Raw genomic sequence first — 22,518 nt, 5'->3', positions numbered from 1 at the left:
AAGCAGAATAAGGAGGTGATGCCAGAGGAGAGCTGAGGGATCAGGGAAAAATAAGAGAAGAAGTAAGGGGGTGGAAGGTGTTCAGGACATTGGTAACTGTAATTCACCTTCAAAGTGCAACCCACAAGAACTCTGTTCCAGGAGTTGTTTTTTCCTGTTGATTATGAATATCCAAAAACATGACTACGGGGAGGAGTAACATCAAGTACTTGCACAGTATCCTTACAGGTCTTGGAGGGTAAGATAAGACACATGCTCTGGGAGTGAGCCACTCTGCCTTATAAAGTTTGCCTGATTTGATTTTTATTTTTTGATTGGTTTGCAGTCCTCGGTGGCTCAGAAACACGGTACAGCTGTTGTGAAGGTGTCCTTGGCTCTGCCGGGTGTCAGGTCGCCAAGGTAGGGCTTGTCACCCGGACCACTGCTTGTTTCAGAACCAGAGCTGCTGCCTCCAGAGATGTGAAAGAATTTGAAAGGGTTATTTAAGCTAATTTTTAGTTGGTGAAATTTTTATGAGCTTAACGGTGCTTGCAGAAATAGCCGGTAATTTATTTGGCAATGTTTATTTCAGCTTCACGTTCATGACCAAAAGGAAAACCTAGAGGGCTTTGTGAAGACTTTTGTCAAGTCCCCGCCCCCCGACGGCAATCATGGTGTATTTGCTGTGAACTGTGAGGTGGTACGTCCGTGTTTTCTCTCTTACTGCAGTAATTACAACCAAATCCTTGTGGAGCACTTGGCACGGTGTGTGTAACATCACTTGGCTGGGCTTTCTCTTGAGGCCACATAGTTCTGCGTGTAATTCACTGATCTTCAGAAGCAACTGAAGTGCAGGAGAGGTGACTTGGGGGAATTCCTGTACTTAGTAAGAAATGAGGCCAGGAACTGGTCCGTGGGTCTCTATTTATTAATTTTTCTTAATCTATCACCAGTGGTGCTTCTCCTGCTCAAATTGCTGAAATTGTGCGGGTGGAAAATGTTACAAGTAATACTGTTATCCCCAGCATCAGCATAAAAACTTGAACGAATTTTCAGAAACTATTGTTTATAGAGGCAGCAAAATATTTATGGCGATTTTTCTTTATCTGAGAATCAATACGAGAAAGTAGGGAACAAACAGAACTGAATCGTATGACCTGGGAAGCTTCACTGCTTCCCTCCTGTCACCCTGGAGCAGGTATAATGGATGTTTTACTCTGTCAAGTATGGGGTTAATAATCGTTCCACGGTAACAGTAAGAATCAGATACACTAAAATAAGGGAATGTACGTGGGACGTGTCAAACATCACATGAACGGTTGTCTCTACCAAGACATAAAGTTTTTATTCCCTCTATTATATTTGGAGAGCAGATTTTAGAGTGAATTACAATAAATGGAGAAGGACATTGTTCAGTTTCCAGCTTAGGTCTTCAACTGGAAACAATTCAGGCTGCTTCAGGCTTTGAAATCAAATATTAGCATGTTGTCCTCTCCAGTGCCACATTGATATTTACGGTAAAGTTTTTCTTTTTTTCATTCAACAAGATCTATAACTGCATTAGCCAATATAATAACACTCAAGTTCTCAGTCACACTAGCCATATTTCACATACTAAGTAGCCACCTGTGGCTAGTAGCTGCCATATTAGACAGCATAGCAGTAGAACATTTCATCATCACAGAAGGCTCTCCTGGATAGCACTGATCTCTAATGAAAGCAATTGTAAAGACTAAGCCCAGAAAATGAAATTATTTTCTTAGCAGAAATATTACTAACATTAAAGAAAAAAATTAAAGCTTGGAACATCTTTTACAAGACTGTCAGATCCACTGACTGGCTTTTGTTAGTAAATCTGACTAATATGATTAAATTGTATGTTAGTAAATCTGACTAATATGATTAAATTGTATGTTAGAAATACTCCTTTAAGATATATTAGATGTTAAAATATGTTTACTCAATATGATATATGAGTTTAATATTTCCCCCTTGATAGTGCTACACAGCCAAAGGTTTGGAACTTACGCAAGTGACGGTGGTTGATCCCAGCCTTCAGGTGGTCTATGCTACATTTGTGAAACCAGATGAAGAAGTAATTGACTATAACACTAGGTACGGGTCATATAAAAGGGTTGGTTTTTTTTTTAATATGAAATTTATTGCCAAATTGGTTTCCATACAACACCCAGTGCTCATCCCAAAAGGTGCCCTCCTCAATGCCCATCACCCACTTTCCCCTCTCCCACCCCCCTTCAACCCTCAGTTTATTCTCAGTTTTTAAGAGTCTCTCATGGTTTGGCTCCCTCCCTCTTTAACTTTTTTTTTTTCCTTCTCCTCCCCCATGGTCTTCTGTTAAGTTTCTCAGGATCCACATAAAAGGGTTGGTTTTTGAGACTGTAGAATATTCAACATGTAGTTTATGTGCATTTTAGCTTTGTACTTGTATTCATTTAGTGTTAGAGCATGAGTTACTCTATTTTCCTTTAACTCATTGATTTGTTCAAGAACATTCATATTTTATTAAGTACTTGATAAAATTGTACAGACACTGTGTTGGATCCCAGGTTACAACCCTAAATGAGAGACAAAGTTTCAGCCCTGTTGAATGTTGACATGTTGGAGTGGTAGGTAGGAGGTGAGAGAAGCACAAATAGTGAATAGATTTTCTTATTCATTTGTTTGTTAAATCATTAATCAGTTCCTTTTGAAAGTACCATATTATCTTCTTCCATTAGGTAAAAATTGTCATTAGATAAAATATCTGCAATCTTATAGACATGTCCCTGAGTATACATGGCTTTGATATGGTTTGCAAAGTAATAGTTCAGGGCAGATTCTCCTAATAATCATTATTATTAAAGTATGACCTATTTCTGACCCAAACTCAATGCTAACTTGAAATTGCACAATATAGATGCATCTTTAATTTTTATAAACCTCAGATGAAACACCAGTGATATGATTAATCAGTTAAATCTGGGTTTCCTTAAGGCTTATAAGCCATATAAAATGACATATTTGTATATTTAAAAATAAAATGGAAGGCACTGATCTGAATTCACTTTAGAATAAGAAGTGTTTATTATTGGTGGGATTATATTTATTCAATTTTAACAAATTCTCCAATACTACTTAAAATTACTTATTTATATGTGAGTATATATATGATTTGTTTAGATATCTAAACAAATAGGACTTATCTATACACAGAGTATATATATCATATGGTATATATATATACTATATAGTATATAGAATTTATATAGTATTCATAATTGTAATAAAATAGTGTATATAGTAAAAAATCTTACATATATTATATATAAAGTATGTGTGTCATATAATGTGTATATGTCCATCATTTTAGAACACAAGCAAAGTGGTCATGTAAATTAAAAGTTGTTTTGATGATGAATTTTGGGAATATTTATAGATAATTCTAATAAACATTTTTTAATATAAAGTCCCTCACAGTTCATAAAAATGGTTGTATGCATAAAACTCAGGAAAAGTCATGATCAGAAAATATATTTTGTATACTAATCTTTCTCCTGACCTCATTGGATTTTTTTTCCTACTCATTTTGGCCATATCCTAATAGCCCTATTTTACTATTGTTGTTTTTTTCCAGCTTTATTGGGGTAGATTGGCAAACAGAATTGTAAAATACTTACAGTTATCGTACTTTTATTGGTACTTATTCTTCCATGGCCTTAATGGAATCTTTCCTACCTGCTTTTTGGAACAGGTCAGGAAGTACTTGGATAGTTATTGGTATTCATAGTGACAAAATGGTAACTGAAGGGTCTGCATTATAAATAATTATGGAGTCTCAAAACAACTTCAAATGCATTCAATGCCTTGCATTTTTTAAAAATGGTTTTAAAATAAACCCAAGTACCCCTTGATAACTTCCTCTTAGTCCAAATATTTGATTAATTATCACATTCCCTAAGCTTGATGACTTGGTGATGGAGTCAGGTATCTTTTTTTTTTTTTTTTAACTCTGAAAGCATAATTAGCACACATTATCAGTTTGAGGTGTACGACATAATGATTTGTCATTTGTATACATGTGAAATGTTCACCACAATAATACTAGTTACCATCTGTCACTGTACAGAATTTAAAACTCTTGTCAGAACTTTTAAGATTTACTTTGTTAGCAGCTTTGAAATTTACAACACAGTATTGATGATTGTAGTCCCAATGCTGTACATGACATCCCTTTGATTTATTTTATAAGTGAAAATGTGTACCTCTTGATCTGCGTAATGTTTTTTCTACTTCCTACCACCTTCCCCTCTGGAAACCACAATTCTGTTCTTTATGAGTTTTGTTTGTTCATTTGTTCAGCCTTTAAGAGTCCATTTATAAGTGAAATCATATGGTGTTTGTCTTTCTCTGACTTATTTCACTTAGCCTAATACCATCTAGGTTCTTCCATGTTGTCACACATGGCAAGATTCCATTCATTTTAATTTTTGATTTTTTTAAACATTTATTTATCCTTGAGAGACAAAGCATGAGTGGGGGAGGGGCAGAGAGAGAGGGAGTCACAGAATCCGAAGCAGGCTCCAGGTTCTGAGCTGTCAGCACAGAGTCCAATGAGGGGCTTGAACTTGTCAACTCCCAGATCATGACCCAAGCTGAAGTCGGACGCTCAACCGACTGAGCCACCCAGGTGCCCCAATTTCATTCACTTTTAGAGCAAAGTGGTATCCCATTGCATATACCACATCTTCTTATCAGTTAATCCATCAATGAATACTTACGTTGTTTCCATATCTTGGCTATTGAAAATAATGCTGCAATAAACATTGGAGTACATACGTCTTTTCTTATTCTTCAGATAAATACCCAGAAGTGTAATTAGTTGCTCATATGGTAGTTCTATTTTTAATTTTTTGAGAATGCTCCATATTTTTCATAGTGGCCACACAATTTATATTCCCACCAACAGTGAATGAATGTTCCCTTTTCTCCATATCTTCACCAATACCTGTTATCTTTTTGACAATAGCCATTCTAACAAGTCTGAGGCAATATCTCATGGTGGTTTTGATTTGCATTTCCCTGATGATTAGTGATATTGAACATCCTTTCATGTGCCTATTGGCCATCTGTATATCTTTGCAAAAATGTCTATTCAGATCCTATGCCTAATTTTAATTGGATTGTTTGGGATTTTTTGTTGAGTTGTATGAATTCTATCTATTTCTTGGTTAGTTATTAACTCCTTACTGGATAAAAGATGTGCAAATACCTTTTCCCATTCAGTATGTTATTTTGTTGATGGTATCTTCTGTGCAGAAGCCTTTTAGTTTCATATAGTCCCATTTGTTTATTTTTGCTATTGTTGCCATTGCTTTTGGAGTCAGAGCCAAAAAAAAAAAATTCTGAAGCCAATGTCATGGAGCTTTTTGCCTGTTCTCTTCTAGGAGTTTTGTGGTTGCTGGACTTATAGTTGATAACTTTTTAATTTTTGAGTATGGTATAAGATAATAATGCACTTCAATTCTTTTGCATGTGGCTGTCCAGTTTTCTCAGCACCATTTATTGAAGAAACTAACTTTTCTCCATTGGATATTCATTCCTTTTTTGTTATGTATTATTTAACCGTAGTACATGGGTTTATTTCTGGGCTTTATTCTGTTCCATTGATCTCTGCCTTTGTCTCTTGATCAGTACTAAACTGCTTTGATTACTATAACTTTGTAATACTGTTTGAAATCAGGAAGTGCGTTGCCTCTAACTTTGTTGTTCTTTTTCAAGATTGCTTTAGCTATCCAGGACTTTTTGTGGTTCCATAAAAATTTTAAAATTGTTCTATTTCTGTGAAAAATGACATTGGAATTTTGATAGGGATTGCATTGAATCTGTAGACTGCTTTGGGTGATATGGAAATATGAACAATATTCTTCCAATCCATGAGCATGGAATACTTTTCCATATACTGTTGTCCTCTTCAATTTCATCAGTGTCTTAGTTTTCAGTGTACAGGTCTTTTACCTCCTTGATTAAAGTTATTCCTAGGTATTTTATTCTTTGTGATGCTTATAAATGGGATTTTCTTTATTTATGAAATTTCATTGTTAGTGTAAAAAATGCAGATTTTTGTATATTGATTTTTGTACCCGGCAAATTTACTGAACTCACTTAGTCTATCAGTTTTTTGTTGAGTCTTTATATTTTCTATATAGAAAATCATGTCATCTGCAAATAGTGACAGTTTGACTTTACTTTCCAATTTGGATGCCTTTGATTTCTTTTTCCTGCCTCATTGCTCTAAAACTTCCAATACTATATTAAATAAAAGTGGAGCCAGGTATGTTTTGTTTTTGACAGGAGACCATAATGTCAATATAAAATTTAAGTTCAAAATACCTTCCCAGTATTTTTATCATTTGCTTTTCTCCTAAATTGCAGTACAGCATAGCAGTAGCCATGTTTCTGGACAGTTATCTAGAAAATGCTTCATGAAAGCCACTAGGGTAGGTTTTTTTGTTTTTTGTTTTTTTATTTTTTAATTTTTTTGTAATGTATTTCATTGGGTCCTTATGAGCCATTAAGATTGGTAAGTGACTCTACAGATAAGACTGAGCCCAGAAGGTTAAGTAATTTTCTGAGGATCTGTGGAGGAAGTAAATAGCAGAGTCATAGACTAATTCAAGCATAGGTTATCTAGACTCTACCTAGGACTCCATTTGCTCTCCTATGCTACCCATATTTCATTTATAGGCTTTATATTTTTATTATTTGAGTATATTTGACATGCAGTGTTATATTAGCTTCTGGGGTAAAACATTGTGATTCAACATCTCTGTAAGTGATACTATGCTCACAAGTGTAGCTAGTGTCTATCACCATACAATGCTGTTACAATATCATTGACTCTATTCCCTATGATATACTTTTCATCCCCATGACTTAGTCATTCCATAACTACAAGTCTGTTTCTCCCATTCCCCTTTGACATTTTTCCCATCCTCCTATCCCTGTTCCCTCTGGCAACCATCAATTTGGTCTGATTCTGATTTTTGGTTGTTCTTTAGTTTCCACCTGTGACTGAAATCTCAGGCTGACTTATTTATTTAGCATAATACCCTCTAGGTCCATCCATGTTGCCACATACGGCAAGATCTCATTCTTTTTTAATGCTGCATACTATTCCTGTGTGTAGGGTGAGCGGTATCACATCTTCTTTATCCATTTAGCTATCAATGGACACTTAGATTACTTCCATGTCTTGGCTCTTGTAGATAATGCTTTAATAAACATAGCGGTGTATATAGCTTTTTAAATTAGTGTTGTTGGTTTCTTTGGGTAAATAACCAGTAGTGGAAATACTGGATCATATGGTATTTCTACTTTTAATTTTTTGAGGACCCTCCATATTGCTTTCCACAGCGGCTTTTTTAGGCTTACTTTAATGGGAGATAGGTTACTTAACTAAATTGTAATGGACGAAACTGAGCTTCTACAAAGAGGAGCGTTCAAAGGAACCCTGTGAACTTGGAATGCCTCCCGCCTTCCCAGCCTTACATAAATTAATCCGTATTATAAATTTTATTAGGTTACAAATATAACCTAGTGAAGGGGCAGCTGATGGTCATAAGTCAGATCTTTGTTTTGTTTAGTGAATGTTTCTCACATTGGGTCAGTAATGTGTTCTAACCATACCTGATGAAATCCGGTAAGTTACTTTCTTCTATGCATTATGTGTCTTATTGGGGCAGGTTTTCTGGTGTGGTCGAAGAGGACCTGAAGAACATCAAAACTTCAATCCGTGATGTCCAAGCCATCCTGTTGAACCTGTTCAGTGCTGACACTGTCTTAATTGGACACAGCTTTGAAAACAGTCTTTATGCTCTTAAGGTAAAGAAATACAGGCTTATACTTTTACAAAACAGTATGTGTTAAGATGGTAGTCATTATCATTGTTATCAGTGATTGTTGATTTGCCCCATTAACTAAGAAGAAAAGAACTGCTGTCCATGTTGATAACATAGTCCAACTATTATAAACCAGAAGCTACAATATAAGACAGCTAAAGTCATTTGGTTCATCCAGATCAGAAAGTCCATTAATTATGATAAAACCAAAATCATTGTTTAATATCCTCTTTAATAATTGTCTTTAATACTCAAATGGGGAAGACTAAGTTTATCTAACAGGTTATTTTATTCACATCCTTAGAGACACTTTTTCATATTAAGTCAGGTAGGTTTATAGGTACGCTCAAAATCAAATGTCATGTTCATTTTTTTTGGCATGATCTACTTGAAAATCTCCCCTGTAATATACTTCAGGTTAAAATTATCTGTTCTTTGCTGTGTGTTCTAGAACAGGAGTCAGAACACTATGGCCCATGCTGGCCACCTAGTTTTTGCAAATATTGTTGTTAGACCCACTGCTCCCATTCACTTCTGTATCTTCTGTAGCTGCTTTCATGCTACGTTAGCACTGCTAAATAGTTGTAGCAGATACTGTGTGGTCTCCAAGCTGAAAACATTCACAACTGGGCACTTAAAGACAGAGTTTGGTGGCCACCCCTGTTCTAGAACACTGGCATACAATCGGCCTTTCTATATGTTCACTATCTACTATGGTAGACGGTAGCCACGTTTGGTTATTGAACATTTACAATATGTCTAATGTGACTGAGAAAATTATTTTTGCATTTTTTAGATAGCCACATGTGGCTGGTGGCTTATCAGAGGGCACAGCACAGCTCTAGAACTTTGGAGACTCTAGAACTTTCAGCCACCCTAGGACTTACCTTCAGGCAAAGAAGGGCTAGTTCTTTTTTAGTGCAAAAATACCAGTAAGGCCATTTACATTTCATAGGTGAATGTCAGCCTTTTTCTATGTAAAGCTGGGATTCAAAGAATAGATATTTGTCTCGAATAGCATTGTTGTCTCTGCATGTGACAGATAATACTGGAATGTGCATCCACTCAGACCCTGCCAAGCTGTGTGGAAAGAGAGGTGGGGACATAAATTTTCTATAAGAACGCTTTTTCCAGGGATGTCCTTCCCTCACCTTCCATCACCTCAGTGACCTCACCTCTCAAACTGTTCAGGAGCCATCCTATTGCACCTGTCTCCCAGACCACACAATTTCTAGCCGTCATGATTCCTCATTGTGTTCAGTCTGTTTCTTCTGTGCAGATAACTCCTGGATTTTCCTGTTTATCTCTGTTTCCACCACCACCTTCTTTTATTTACTCAATACTCTGCAGCCAGGAACTGGTGTCTCGTTGGTAGTTGACCCATTAAAGGAGAATTTAAGTGCTTCTAGGCATGCTGAATGTTAAATTTCCAATTCCTCAGTTTTCAGTGGGTCTTTAAATTACTCTTGAGGCTAATCTTCTTGCATGCACCTTTCAAAAATGCAACTCTCCTAATGAATCCAAACTGTTTCTAGGCTCTGTTGTCTGACTGCTCTTCATCTATCCTATTTTCTGCTTTCTGAAACTTCTGTAAAATTTATTTACCATCTTACATGTATAAGCACAGGAAATTTGGAACTAGACAGGACACAGTCCTTGTCCATGCCCCCTCCCCGGACACAGACAAGTAAACCACTAATCTGCGGTAGGACATGTGCTAGGTTGAGGTGTGCCCCCCTCAGCTGAGTCCCAAGGTGGTAGGGGCATGGCTTTGCATCTCCCCCCAGTCTTTGATGGACCCTCTCTGCCCTCATGCTGCCCCCTGGTGGTGCTCTCACAGTAGGAAAGTGGTTCCCAAAGTCTTAGATTTGATTTCTGGGTTCTCTACTAACTCCCTTCTTAATCTCTCAGAGCTTCAGTTTTCTTGACTGTAAAGAAGGGACAAAAGGTCTACCTCATTGAGTTACTCTGCAAGTTGTAATGGATATTCCATGTAGCATGCTTAGTCACTGTTACATCATAACTGCTTCATGTTACTTGCTTTTGTAGCATAACTCTGCTGCTACCATTATTGTTGCTGCTATCTATATGGTTACTCATTGGGAAAAATCTCTGATAGGATTTTCTCTTTGACAGTTAATTCACACTTCAGTTGTGGACACAACAGTTCTGTTTCCTCATCGACTAGGCTTGCCTCACAAAAGATCCCTTAAGAGTCTGGTGGCTGACTACCTACAGAGGATTATTCAGGATGATGGTAAGAGCCTGTTTGCTAATGATAAATACCAGGACCCTACGTCTGACTTAGGTAAACAAACCATGTGATTGATGGTAAAAGTTCTGCTCTCTGAAATGCTTAAGGTAGGTTCTTATTCATGGATTCTCTCCTATAGTGGAAAGACTTGTACCTGCTTATGTGAAAGCATGTAAAAAGCCAATGCCCACTGCCAGGTATAGTCCTGGATCTTCCACAGGCATCAAAACAGCAGCTATACAGAAAATGATGGCCAGATAATTGTTGGGCAAATTGCCTGGCCTTTGAATTCATGTATAAAACTTCTTTTGGTGTGGAGATCGAATTCCATTCTAAATTTCGCTGTGTACCCCTTTTCATATAGGCTTTTCATTAAATGAGGTTATGAAATTCACTGGGTTCAGGTTATCTCACCCAGAGTAAATGGTGTGTTGTTAGAAGAAGTATAGCTCAAATTCAATACATGCATTATATGTGCACTTGACTTCTACTCAATTAGTGTATTTTGCTCCCAGAACATTTTCTGGGTTTGCTGATGATTAACTTGTCTAATGTTGGGTGTATTTCAAGTACAAGTGTAGCAACCACCTCCCTTGTTAGTGGCATTGCTGTATGCACAGTTGAGCAGTGCATGCCTTGGAATAGAGGTCAGTTACTCGACACCTTCATGCCCATATAGTTTCCTCTTACATACAATACAGAAGTGTAAGAAAATTAATTCTGAGCATGTTAAAATTTGTTACAATGCTATGTTTCTAAAGATACCTAAGATACGGGAAGCCCTTCTGATCATGTCATGAATTGTACAAAATACATATTGTACCCCTATGGTCTTTTTCTTTCATTCTTTGTGAGACACTAATACCATCTCAAAGTGGATCTTTACCTGCTTTGTTAAAAATACATCTCAAAGAGCTCCTACAAAATTCTATTATAAAATGTGTTCTATTGCAATCCATCTTAAGCCTTACACATGAAAATATTTCACTTAAAAAATAGCTTATATAAAAATACTTTGTTTTGTTTTTTTCAGAATTTTTCAGAATAACACAAATGAAAAATACACCCACTATTTTAGAAGTGCTAGTATGATTTTTCTCATTTAATCTCATACATTTATTATCCTCATCAGAACTATAGACTTTATATTTTGGGTAAATTTCACCCACTCTTTTAAATCATGTACTCTTGTATCTGAGGTCATTCTTTGTGTAGACAGTTCTACTTCTCCTCACAGACTGTTTTTTACTCCTTGCTGGATCTCTTTTTGTAATGCCTGCCCCTTTGTTACCTTCCCTCTGCACCTTCTTTCCAGAGAGAGAGCACCCATGAGCTATCTAGTCACAGCAAAGCAGTCACCATGCGAGGACAGGCTACATAGGAAAAGGGAGATGTTTGCTAATCTAGACTTATGTACATTTACAAAGCAAACAAAATACCATTTTGCTAAGTGACCAGTGTTAATTTTTTATAAACATTAACTCCAGGCTTTGTTTTGAGAACAGCTGTGGGTGATATCATGGATATGGTCATTGTCTAATACATTGTTTTATATTCTGTACTACTTGGAGGTCACAATTCAATTGACAGTGCAACTGCCTGCATGGAACTGGTCCTCTGGAAGGTAAAAGAAGACCTGAAAGGAAGGAAGTAATCATTTTGTCTGCAACATCTGCAATCCCTGCCTTGTTGTGTCAGTGACCCCTCTGGCCTCTGCTGCTGCCAGTAGAGTTTGGTCTATGATGGCATGAAGTTTCTTGACCTTTTTCTTCAAAGAGGAGAAAGGAAAGCACTGTTGAGGTTTATTTATTACATTTTAAAGGCTAAATTTCCATAGTTTATTTCTTAATTTATGATTGCTGAGAGGAGAATGGTTAATGGGTAAATTAAAGGTTTGTTTTGAATTTTTGGTTCCTCTTCATTGATAGTAACAATGGTTTCAAGTTGAAGCAATGAGTCCGTGACTTCCATCAAGGTCATGTCTGAGGTTGCATACATTTCTTTTTCTCTCTCAATACCTAAAACCGTCTTTAGCTAATACACAGACTTTTTTTTAGGTCTCATATATATGTAGAATAGGTTTTCCTCACAAAGTAAACGTAAATTTTCAGTGTCTGTTAACAAAAAGATGTAGGTCTTTTGGCTGATGCATTATGTGTTTTTATTCTAACTGCTGTAATGTTACCTGATTTTAATTCATAACCACTCCTTTTTCTAAGGCAGTGTCCTGTGGGTCCCCCAAACATACCATGCTCTAACCTGTGTTCCTAATATCGGAATGGTCTGAATTCCTTTGAGGAGTTAGCTCCTCCTTGCTTAATTGCTTTTTGATGATGTGGAAACTACACGACATAACTCAGTTTGATTACCCTTAAGGATGAACCTTCAATATTAATGTTGCTAAAATGCTGCAAAATGACAAAGGTTTCTTTGCCGATGATACAGGTGCATCTGAGTAATCAGTAGTGAGACCTGAGTGCCAGAAGGACCTCAGGTGCCTGCGACGACAGGCCCTCAAACATACTTCAGGTTTGCTGCCTTGGCATTTTGAGTTACAAATAATTATCACTGAACATCTTTTTCTCACTATCGCAAGTACTTCTTTGCCATGTCTCTTTTCATGTACTTGACATGAAATAATTCAAATTTTGGATACTATGAATTTGAGTAATACGTAATTAAGAAGGTAAAACTATTACAGGGGGGAGAAACCTTAATGTTTGTTCCAAAGCCATATGAAAAATGTGAAGATCTTATTTACATTTTCAGATCATCCTTGTTGTGGTTCATTTCCACATACTAAACATTCAAGCTAGCAGTTGTCGGGAGTATCTCTACAGCATTTGGGTAAAAAGCAAAAGAAACTATTGGGACTCATTATCAAGGGCTCTTCATTTAAGTTCTCAGTTGGAGGTATATGGCCCTGGCAAGAAAACGAACTAGACACAACACTTCTCGATGTTTCCAATCCTGGGAGCTTGCGAGTCCCTGTCTGGCCGAGTACCCACCTGCTGCTCTACATGGATCTTACTGACAAGTTCAAGGAGGATAACTTTAAAGTATAATAAAGATGTTTGTCAATACCTATGAGAAACATTCCCGGACGAAAAGTGGGTAGGCAAGACATTTATTCACTTACTGTACGACCTCAGTGCAACATGTGCCTACGGTATAAACTGTAAACTCACAACTGATCGACACTGAAACTTTACAACGTGCAATACATGTAGGGATGTTCAGTTGATACAAATGTCGCATGTCTCCCAAGTGGAACTCCAGGCTTCCTACTTCAGTTTCTTAAAACACACAAATCCATGTTACCAGAGAAACTAAAACCAAATCTCATTAATTTATCAAACTTGTACTTCTCTAAAAATTCTTAGACTTGTATGGAATGAGATTGAAGCTTACTTTTAGGTGTTAGCATTCTGGATTGACTGGTGGGGTCTGGAAACACATGACGAAGTTGACAAATGACCAAGTGAAAGTGGGATGGCTTCTATACACGAGGGAGAAAGTTAAGAGATGGACAGCAGGATCTCTTTTAGATGTTAACCTCTATCCTGATAGAACTAACCTATTTCCCCCACTTTTCTTACCTGGGCTATCAGGGCCAGTGTTAGGTTTACTAACAAGATCTTTCTTCTACAGAGCCAAAGATTTTATAGCATTCACTATGAAGGTAAATATCAAAAATACCTAGGATGATAATGAGTTATGCATTATAGTAATTGTACTCGCACACCTTCCTGTAAAGTCCATATTTTTAGAAAAATATATTATTGCATATGAAACCACAAACAGGCATTCTGATTTCAGCACATTCTTACTCGAAACAGTATATACAGTCCTATGAGAGTCAAAGTGTACTATAGATTCACACACACGGGTTTTTGTGGTAAAGTCCCAGACACACAGCAATATATGTACATGTTTATGTTCTGGGTCACCTCTCTTGGCACAGTCTTGCTGGCTTGCTTGGCATCAAGGGTCTGTCATGCCAGTGGAGGGGAGACAGAACATACAGGCGGGTGGGCTTGGTCCTAGGCTGCCTCCTCAGCCGAGCAGTCGATCCCTGCGTAGGCAAACTTCTCATAAAGCGTGGTGTTCACGTAAGTCTACAAGAGCAAGAGTGGGTCAGAGACATCGGCTCCCCCAGTACTGCCTCTGCACCTGGCACTTACAGTCATACCCCAGCTCCCTTCATGTGGTTCAAGGACTAGGTACCTGGGGGACATTTTTCTGTCTTAAGTTCCCATGTTGTATTTGACAACTTTCTTCCTGAAATGCATCCCTCGACCTCGGCAGGTAAGATTTCACCCTGTCTCTCTCTCCAGGCCACTCTCTGCTGTCCCTCCGGAGATGTCCCATTCTCTACAGATACTTTCTCTGTCCCCATCCCTGTGGGTGACCGCCCCCCCCCCCCACATCTCTGGTTTAATTACCACTTGCATTGTGGTAACCTGCCATCCATTTCCTTAACCTAGACTTGCCTTTTCAACCTCAGATCAGTATAGCCAACCACCTGCTGGACATTTTGATAGACTTCCTGCCCCTCCCCACAGAAACTGGACACCAGCCTCCACTACTACTGGCTGTGTGTCCTTGGACACATCACTTTCACCTCTTTGTGTATATTTCTTCTATAAAATTGAAGGATCAGGCCACATTACTCATGAGGCTCACAAGCTAATTCTATCTGTTCTACCACATGTGACTCTCTTTTATAGAAATCTTACCACCTCTGAAATTGTAACTTGCTCACAGTTAGCGGCTACATCTTTTATGTCCCTCTAATACCAACGGCTATGCCCAGAAGTACTTGGTGACTTGTATCAGCCATTTTTTTTAACCATACAGGGCACATGAGGAATTCTGACTCAAGAGCCTGCCCTGAGCCCCACGCTCACCTTGCGTTCTTCTAACATCCTGTTTAAGGACACCAATATCTGGGCAAATGACGGCCTCTCATAAGGCTTCTCCCGCCAGCACTGTCTCATTAGATCATACCTTTGGAAACAAAGAGTTAGCCAGTTAACTCTGTGCTTCAGTCCTGGGCATGGCCCAGCGTGGGGTATGGAAAACAGAGAGAGTAGCCATTCAACACATGGTCATTACACTTGACTGGCAGCACAGGGTACAGCACTGAGTTTCGATCCAGCCTCCCACCTCCCTCAAGACCCCCTTTCTTCTGCCAGCAAATCTAGTGCCTCCCCTGAGTACCATTCCCGCAGGATCTTGGTCTCACCTCTTCTGATTATCTGGAAAGAACGGAGTCATGTGTCTAGGGCAGCATGTCCCTTGGAATACTGTGTCTCTCAAAATGTTAGTTATTTAAAAAAAAAAAAAATGGCTCCATACTCTAATAAATTTGCCATCTTCCACACTGCATCTCCCTCTTAGGGATTAGCAGAGCAAACTCTTGAGAAGTCTTGCCATTTAAACAAAAAACCTGTTTAACCTGACTTAACATGGAATTTCCCAAAGTGACCACAGAACTCCTTCCCCCTTCTATCAGTTCTTTACCTATTGCTCGTGCATGAACACAGTCTGGGAAGCACTGGTCTAAGACAGTACTCTCCCAAATGTGGTCAGAACCACTTGCGTTATTAAAATGCAGATTCCTGGCAGTGCCCTCCCCCCTCCCCCCAGGGCTACAGAACCAATGTCTGACTGGGCTCAAATTTTCACACTGGGAAGAAATGCCTCAGGGGAACCTTATATGCACAGAAGGCTATCAACCTAGCATGGTCTAGGTTTACGGCCTCTTGTATCAGTACCATAATTAATAGCACTCTTTCTTAGAAATGGCTCAGTTTGGACAATAAATTCTTTGCTGAACCTAGAGCCTTGTGCTTTCACATCATGCCAGTAAGGCAGCAGCTAACTCAGACAGTTTTGAGAATGGTGATTTCACAAAAGCTAATCATTGGTCCCCTGGGAATAATTCTTACTCCTAGGAAACAATCCTTGCAGAAGCAAGATTCTATGACCAAAAAAAAAAAAATCTTCCTACTGTCACAGCCTAAAATCTCTGTCCCCAAAGTTAGTCTCAAGGTTTCATGCATTTACTCATGAAGAGTCTCATGAATTGATTTCAGATCTTTTCTGCATTTTTTGCTTTTCATTTCAACCTTCCTGATAATTATCACCTTAAATTCCTCCTGTATTTCTGTGCCAAGAAAGCTCTCAATTCCGTGCCCATTACAGAATGGTATTAGTTTAAGGAACTCCCCTTCTTTTTTGGAGGGGGGGGCAGTATGTAGGATCTCAATGTGTGTGCATGTACAGGTATACATATACACATGTGTGTATGAATCAGGTACCCCCTTCATTAGTGTCAGTCTGTCCAAGAAACACACAGGGGAAGGTTAAGATAAAAAGGCCCTAAGGTGCGGGGCGCCTGGGTGGCTCATTTGGTTAAGTGTCTGATTTCAGCTCAGGTTATCATGTTTCAGTTTGTGAGATTAAGCCCCGTGTCAGGCTCTGCGCTAACAGTGTGGAACCTGCTTGGGATTCTCTCTCCCTGTCTCTCTGCACGCCCTCCACTCACTCTCTCAAAGTAGACTTTTTAATTTTTTTTGTAATGTTTATTTCTTTTTGAGAGGAAGAGACAGAGTGCAAGCGGGGGAGGGGCAGAGAGAGAGAGAGAGGGAGACACAAAATCTGAAGCAGGCTCTGAGCTGTCAGCACAGATCCCGATGCAGGGTTCGAACCCACAAGCCATGAGACCATGACCTGAGCCACAGTCGGATGCTTAACCGAGTGAGCCACCCAGGCACCCCTGAATAGACGTTTGTTTAAATGGCCCCAGGCTGACTTACACCTCGTCATCACAGTTTAGAGGCTTCTCCAGTCTGTAGCCCTGGGGCAGCTTCTCGTACAGCTCTGCACATGTCATCCCACAGTAAGGAGTGCCACCTGCAAGACAGGAAACCGGGTTGCCCTGAGCCCCTCTGGGGTGGAGCACAGCGTCTCCTGTCCCAGGCCCCTCAAGCCCAGAGACTGGGATAGAGACAAGGTGTGTCAAGAGAAGACGCAAAATCAGCATGATCTTCCTGTCTGAGCAAACCCACCATACATCACAGCTGGACATAAGCCCCAAACTGCATGACAGTGTGGCCATTCTGTCGGCAGACAGATCCAGAAGGCGGCTCCTTGTTTCCCGCACTGTTTCTCTTCCCTGAGTTCACCTGCACACGAGTCCTCTACTGTACTAATGGGATGTATCTTTGTCCTATTTGGAAGTCCTCGGCCGGGTTTATACAATTCCGATTTTATCTATAATCGGCACTGCCCAATTTTAATTCTAAAACATACATATTTAATATAGAAAACTTGGACAATACAACAACGCATGAAGCAAGCAAGCAATATTTGTAGTGCTCTCCTGCAGACTCCTTCCAGGTTTTTCATGTGTAACATGTATAACATTTATAAAATGGGATCACCGTGTAAGGAAGTTTCTGGGTTTTGGCATGCATGTTTTCACATGCTATTAAATGGTCTTCAAAAGTGACTTTTCACGGCTGTGTAACATATCATCTTAAAGTTGTAGAAGTGAACTTACAACAGTTCTGTAACACCTCTGTACAAACAAAGACAACCTATGATGAAGTTCACAGCCACCAGGTTGTTAGTACTAAATATGACATTAGACACAGGGCTCTCAAAAAGAGAAACATGAGAATAAACACACTCATACATGGAAACCCATCAAGTTCTATGTCCCAGTCCCATCTAGTGGTGCCCCAGAAAGATGGCACCCGTGGGATCCCACAGTGAGGGAGAATGGGAGGGGTCCACTCCCATTGCCTGGAGTCTCGCCTAGTAGATAAACATAGATACTCACCTAAGCTAACGATCTCCCATAGGAGCACTCCATAGGACCATCTGCAGGAGACACAGTAGGGAAACCAATAATCAACAAACAGGTTGACCCGTCAATCTCCTGCCTCAAAAGTCAGGGTGACTGATGCTTTGCCAGAAAAGGAAATGCTAAATGTGTGCTCCCCAGGACAGGGTCTTGTACGTGGCCTATGCTGACCTCCTCTTAGGCCAAGGGAAGGATCCTAACGGGGAAACGTTAGGGAAACGTGTGAGAACGCCCACTCACTTTAGGTGGAGAACATGAGCTGGTACTGGGGAAAGCAGGTGCAATTCTAAGCCAACAGACTGGACTTAAATCCAGGCTCGGCCACCTGATACTCGTGTCACCTGGGACAAGTTACTGAACCTCTGGAGGCCTCTTCGTGTCTTCTGCAAGTGGGAACACCAATTGCTGCCTCAAAGTTATGCAGAGATGATGGAAGAGAACATACAAAAGGCACCTTGCACGCAGTGAGGAAGCAGTAGTTGCCAGCCCCCTGCCCTTCCCCCGGCATAAGCTAAACTCCCTGGACAAGTCATCTCAAGCCTCGGGGCCTCAGTGTTTCCTCCCGACAATGGGGGGGTGGGGGGGAGCAGAGATGGTCTAAGTTTCACTCCCAGCCCTTCCTTCACCACCAGCCTGAGACTTGTCTCTCTTGGCTGTGAGCAGACATGGGCCCTTGATCTGGCCTGCCTTTTTCCCCAGCCACATGTGACCCCCAGCAGCTATTGTGAACTGCCCCTCACTGTTCTGGGTCCTGTATGCTGAGGTCAGTCTGGGAAGTGGAGCGGCAGGAATGCTCCATATGCCCCTTGCTCCTCTGGAGATGGAGAATTCACCACTTCTCCTTGACGGGGAGAAGGACACCTACAGCCTGTCACCAGGGATCTTACATTACACCCTGAATACTGTCTACTCTGAGGCTTATTTCATAGACTCCAAATTTATTTCTCGGGCTTACTGACTACTTTTGTTCCACAGATGGACATAACAGTCCTACTTTGCTTTAAGACTCTGTCAGATGCTTATTTTTCTGGGAGAAAAAAAAATCCCTCAACAATAAAAGGCTTACTCACACATCACTGTTGGTTGTATACACACTGTAATTTAGCGACTCGATTGCCATCCAGCGCACCGGGAGCCTTCCCTGGAGAGAACAAAGTGAGATGCCACTTAGGCACAACAGGGACCCTTCCCCAGGCACACAGCTTGCCCGGAGCTGTGGTTCGTTCAAGCCCACAGGGAAGTGTGTTTGGGATTCCCCACATGTAAGATACAGCACAGTCAGGAGCTGCTGTTTGTGTATGTCCCATGTGCAAGAGCATTCTCAAATCCAAAGATGTGCAAGGAGTATAAACCCCGCTGACTTCAAGGAGTCCCTACCACTGTTTTGTATAAAGAAAAATAACATGTGTGGGTATGTGTGTGTGGATGGGCATGTGCATTTTTGGTAGGCATTTCATTGATTCACTTTGTGGCTCTCAGAGGCACTCAGAGCTTTGAAAAGGGAGAGAGGCAGCAGGGAAACGGAGAATCAAAGTGTAGTGTGGGAAAGGCTCAGGTGATATGAGGTGGCCAACCACGCCTGGAAGAGACGGGGAGGACTTTCAGACAAGGGGACACGTGAGCTCGGTTCTGTATGTGTAGGTGTCCTCAGGTGGGTCAGGGAGAGAAGAGCCTTTCTGACCAAAGGGAACATTGTGCATACACATTATTGGGGGAGGAGGATATAACCTCTCATCAATGCAGTTTACACTGGGTTTGAAGATGGGATGACACACATTCATTTGCCCTTTGGGGACCAAGTGCTGACTCCACCCAGGTTGTCCTTTTTTTTTTTTGCGTTGATTCATTTTTGAGAGACAAACAGACTGTGGGTGGGGGAGGGGCAGAGAGAGGGAGAGACTGAATCCAAAGCAGGCTCTAGGCTCCGAGCTGTCAGCACAGAGCCAGATGGAGGGCTCAAACCTACAGACCACAAGATCATGACCTGAGCTGAAGTCAGGCGCTCAACTGACTGAGCCACCCAGGCGCCCCAAAGTTGTCCCCATTTCTTTAAGTCCAGCCTGGGGAAAATGACTGGATATTGGGAAGTTTGGCTTCTAAGTTTTATTCCTAGTTTTGCTGTGATTTTGGGCTCCCTTCCCATCAACCCCAGGAATCATATAAGCCCTACTGAGAGGGACTTCTCCCCCAGGGATTTGTCAAGCTCTAACAGCAGCGTTTCAGCTGCAGCAAGCCAGGAAGTAAGACAACATCAAGAGTATTTGGGGGTCTTCTCAGTTCCCCTGAAATAGGAGAAGGCATTCTCCCAGACCCATCTTGAGATCATCTTGAGATCAGCCATGCCCTGGGCCCCAACTCTAGTCCTGAAGGTGCCACTGTCTCCTAGGTCTTTGTGAAGTGGAGATATTCTGAAGCCTGTTCTGACCCTAAGTCCCGATTGGTACTTTAAGATTCAGTTATAAAACTACCCCTTTGCAAACCTACCTCTTGTGCTCCCCAATATTCACTCCATGCCCACCTCACCTCCGGGCACACCTGTTATTCTAGCCTTTTCCCCCCTCCACAGGAATGGAAAGAGTCATCGACATTTTATCTTGTCTTTGCTTTTATGTACCTGCTAGCTTCTGACCTCATGCCTCCAAATTACTAATTTCCACGTGCACTTTATTATTCTTGTTTGATTTCTTTTGGGTCTGTCCATTTCAATCTGTCACTCCTGCTCTCCCACCTGGGTTCAGGCCACCATCATCTGTTACCTGATGACAACCTCTTAATTGATCTTCTTGCTTTAGAGGTTCAGTCCCTAAGGATCAGTTCTCTGCACCACAGCCAGATTAATGGCTCAAAATGGCAAATTCAAACATGTGGTTCCTTTTTTAAAAAGTTCTTCAATGTCCTTATTGTCCCAAGATCTTAATTCCTTAGCTGAGTCCAAAATTTTTAGCTGGAATTCAAAAATCTTCAATAAAACGATATCCCTGTGGGGCATGTGGTTGGCCCAATTGGTTAAGAGTCTGACTTCAGCTCAGGTCATGATCTTGTGGGTTCTGGCTCCACATAGGGCTCCTGAGCTCAGTGTAGAGACTGCTTCAGATCCTCTTCCTTTCTCTCTCTTTTCCCCTCCACCCCTGCCCCTCTCTCTCTCAAAAATAAACTTAAAAAAAAAAAACAAAGAAAGACCTTATCCTTGATTCCTCCTCCCATCTTGAATTGTAACTCTCCCTCTTCTTTGCATTATGCTCCAGCCATATTGAATTACTTGTCCCCCAAATGTTTCCTACCTTCCTTTGTCTCTAGGCTTTTACATGTACTGCACCCTCCAATTCATTCTCATATCTCCCATATCTATTTAACATTTGTAAAACACAAGAGTTAGCCTCCTCCACGGAGCCCTTCTTGATTGCCCACAGGCTCAGGTCAGTGTGCTTCCTCTGTGTCCCCATGTGCATTTCTCCTCTGTGCTTTCTTTGCCGTCAGCACTTATCAACTGCTTTTCATTATTAATCGACTGTTTTTCATTATTAATGAACTGTTATTTATTATGCATCTGAGCTACTTAAAGGTGGAGGCTGTCCCAATTTATGTCACCCCCAAACCTAGCACAGACATGAAACACTATAGTCATACAGACATTGATGAGAGGGGATGCATCTATCAATGGTAATAAAGCCCCAAAACACTTAGTATGTTAGCTTGCAACACTTCCAATATTAGCATCGCCTGGGGGACTTAAACAAAAAAAACAACCAACCAACCACAAACTGATGTAGGAGCCCCACCCCAGGACAACAGAATCAGAGTATATAAGTATGTATATAGTATTTAAGCAGTAGGACTCAGCATCAGTATTTTTTGAAAGCTCCCCAGATGATTCTGAGGGGCAGCTGGAGTGCAAAATCTCAGATTTAAACAATAGTCCAGAGACAGTAGCCACTCTGCCCTCTGGTGGTAACTTGCCACACTGCACCCCTCTTGCAGGGAGCTGGCTTCCCTCCATTCCCTCTCCTTTCCGGTGCCTGAGGGCTAATGTCTTTCCTCCCAGACCCCATGCTGCTGCAGGACACTTCTCCCAGTCACTTCCAGCAGACACAGTTACGTTCTGACCCATCTAAGTGCTCTGCCCCCTAAGCATTCCTCTTGAGCTCTCCAAGACTGCAGAAATCACTGCCCTTTATGAAATGCCAAGCAAACCATCATTCTCCCCGGGCATCTGAGGACAGCATCCAAATAAAATATGTAGGTTGTGGGGCTAAATTATGTCAGTGCCTCCACCCCCTCACTCCGGGCACCACAGCCCCCAAACACCAAAGAGAAGCAAGGAAAGGTTCTCTGTGAAGGAGATAGCAAGTTTCAGGTGGCCTAGGGGGAGAAGGAGTAAATGGGTGAGTGGTGGGTCCTGCTTCTTTAAGACAAGCCCCGCCCCTCTGCTGAGAAACATCTGCTTCAAGTGAGGCAAATTCAGAAAAGCTTAGAGAAAAAAGTATTGTGTGCCTGGGAGTCAACCCTCAGGG

The 22,518-nt window shown here is 40.7% G+C and overlaps 2 protein-coding genes across 4 annotated transcripts in view; one reads left to right on the top strand and one right to left on the bottom strand.

Annotated features, from left to right (window-relative positions):
- LOC123593748 (putative exonuclease GOR) overlaps window positions 1-11,885 on the top strand; it is a 41,725-nt gene extending 29,840 nt beyond the window's left edge. Inside the window, exons 10-15 of the mRNA XM_045470149.1 lie at window positions 326-399; window positions 572-679; window positions 1,979-2,094; window positions 7,722-7,860; window positions 10,014-10,134; window positions 11,703-11,885. Coding sequence (XP_045326105.1) covers window positions 326-399; window positions 572-679; window positions 1,979-2,094; window positions 7,722-7,860; window positions 10,014-10,134; window positions 11,703-11,785 — 641 coding nt within the window. The 3' untranslated portion in view covers window positions 11,786-11,885. The remainder of the gene's footprint in view (window positions 1-325; window positions 400-571; window positions 680-1,978; window positions 2,095-7,721; window positions 7,861-10,013; window positions 10,135-11,702) is intronic.
- A 1,357-nt stretch (window positions 11,886-13,242) lies between these two features.
- The window catches only part of TEK (TEK receptor tyrosine kinase), a 106,262-nt gene continuing 96,986 nt past the window's right edge, over window positions 13,243-22,518 (bottom strand). For all 3 annotated transcript variants that reach the window (XM_045470148.1, XM_045470145.1, XM_045470146.1), the window contains 5 exons: window positions 19,078-19,148; window positions 17,984-18,024; window positions 16,956-17,052; window positions 15,042-15,141; window positions 13,243-14,249 (listed from right to left, as the gene is read on the bottom strand). In XM_045470148.1, coding sequence (XP_045326104.1) covers window positions 14,175-14,249; window positions 15,042-15,141; window positions 16,956-17,052; window positions 17,984-18,024; window positions 19,078-19,148 — 384 coding nt within the window. In that variant the 3' untranslated portion in view covers window positions 13,243-14,174. The remainder of the gene's footprint in view (window positions 14,250-15,041; window positions 15,142-16,955; window positions 17,053-17,983; window positions 18,025-19,077; window positions 19,149-22,518) is intronic.

The sequence above is a fragment of the Leopardus geoffroyi genome, chromosome D4 (genome assembly GCF_018350155.1).
Source record: "Leopardus geoffroyi isolate Oge1 chromosome D4, O.geoffroyi_Oge1_pat1.0, whole genome shotgun sequence".
Taxonomy (NCBI): domain Eukaryota; kingdom Metazoa; phylum Chordata; class Mammalia; order Carnivora; family Felidae; genus Leopardus; species Leopardus geoffroyi.
Note: the sequence above shows the minus strand (reverse complement) of the source record. Positions and strands in the feature narration are given on the sequence as shown.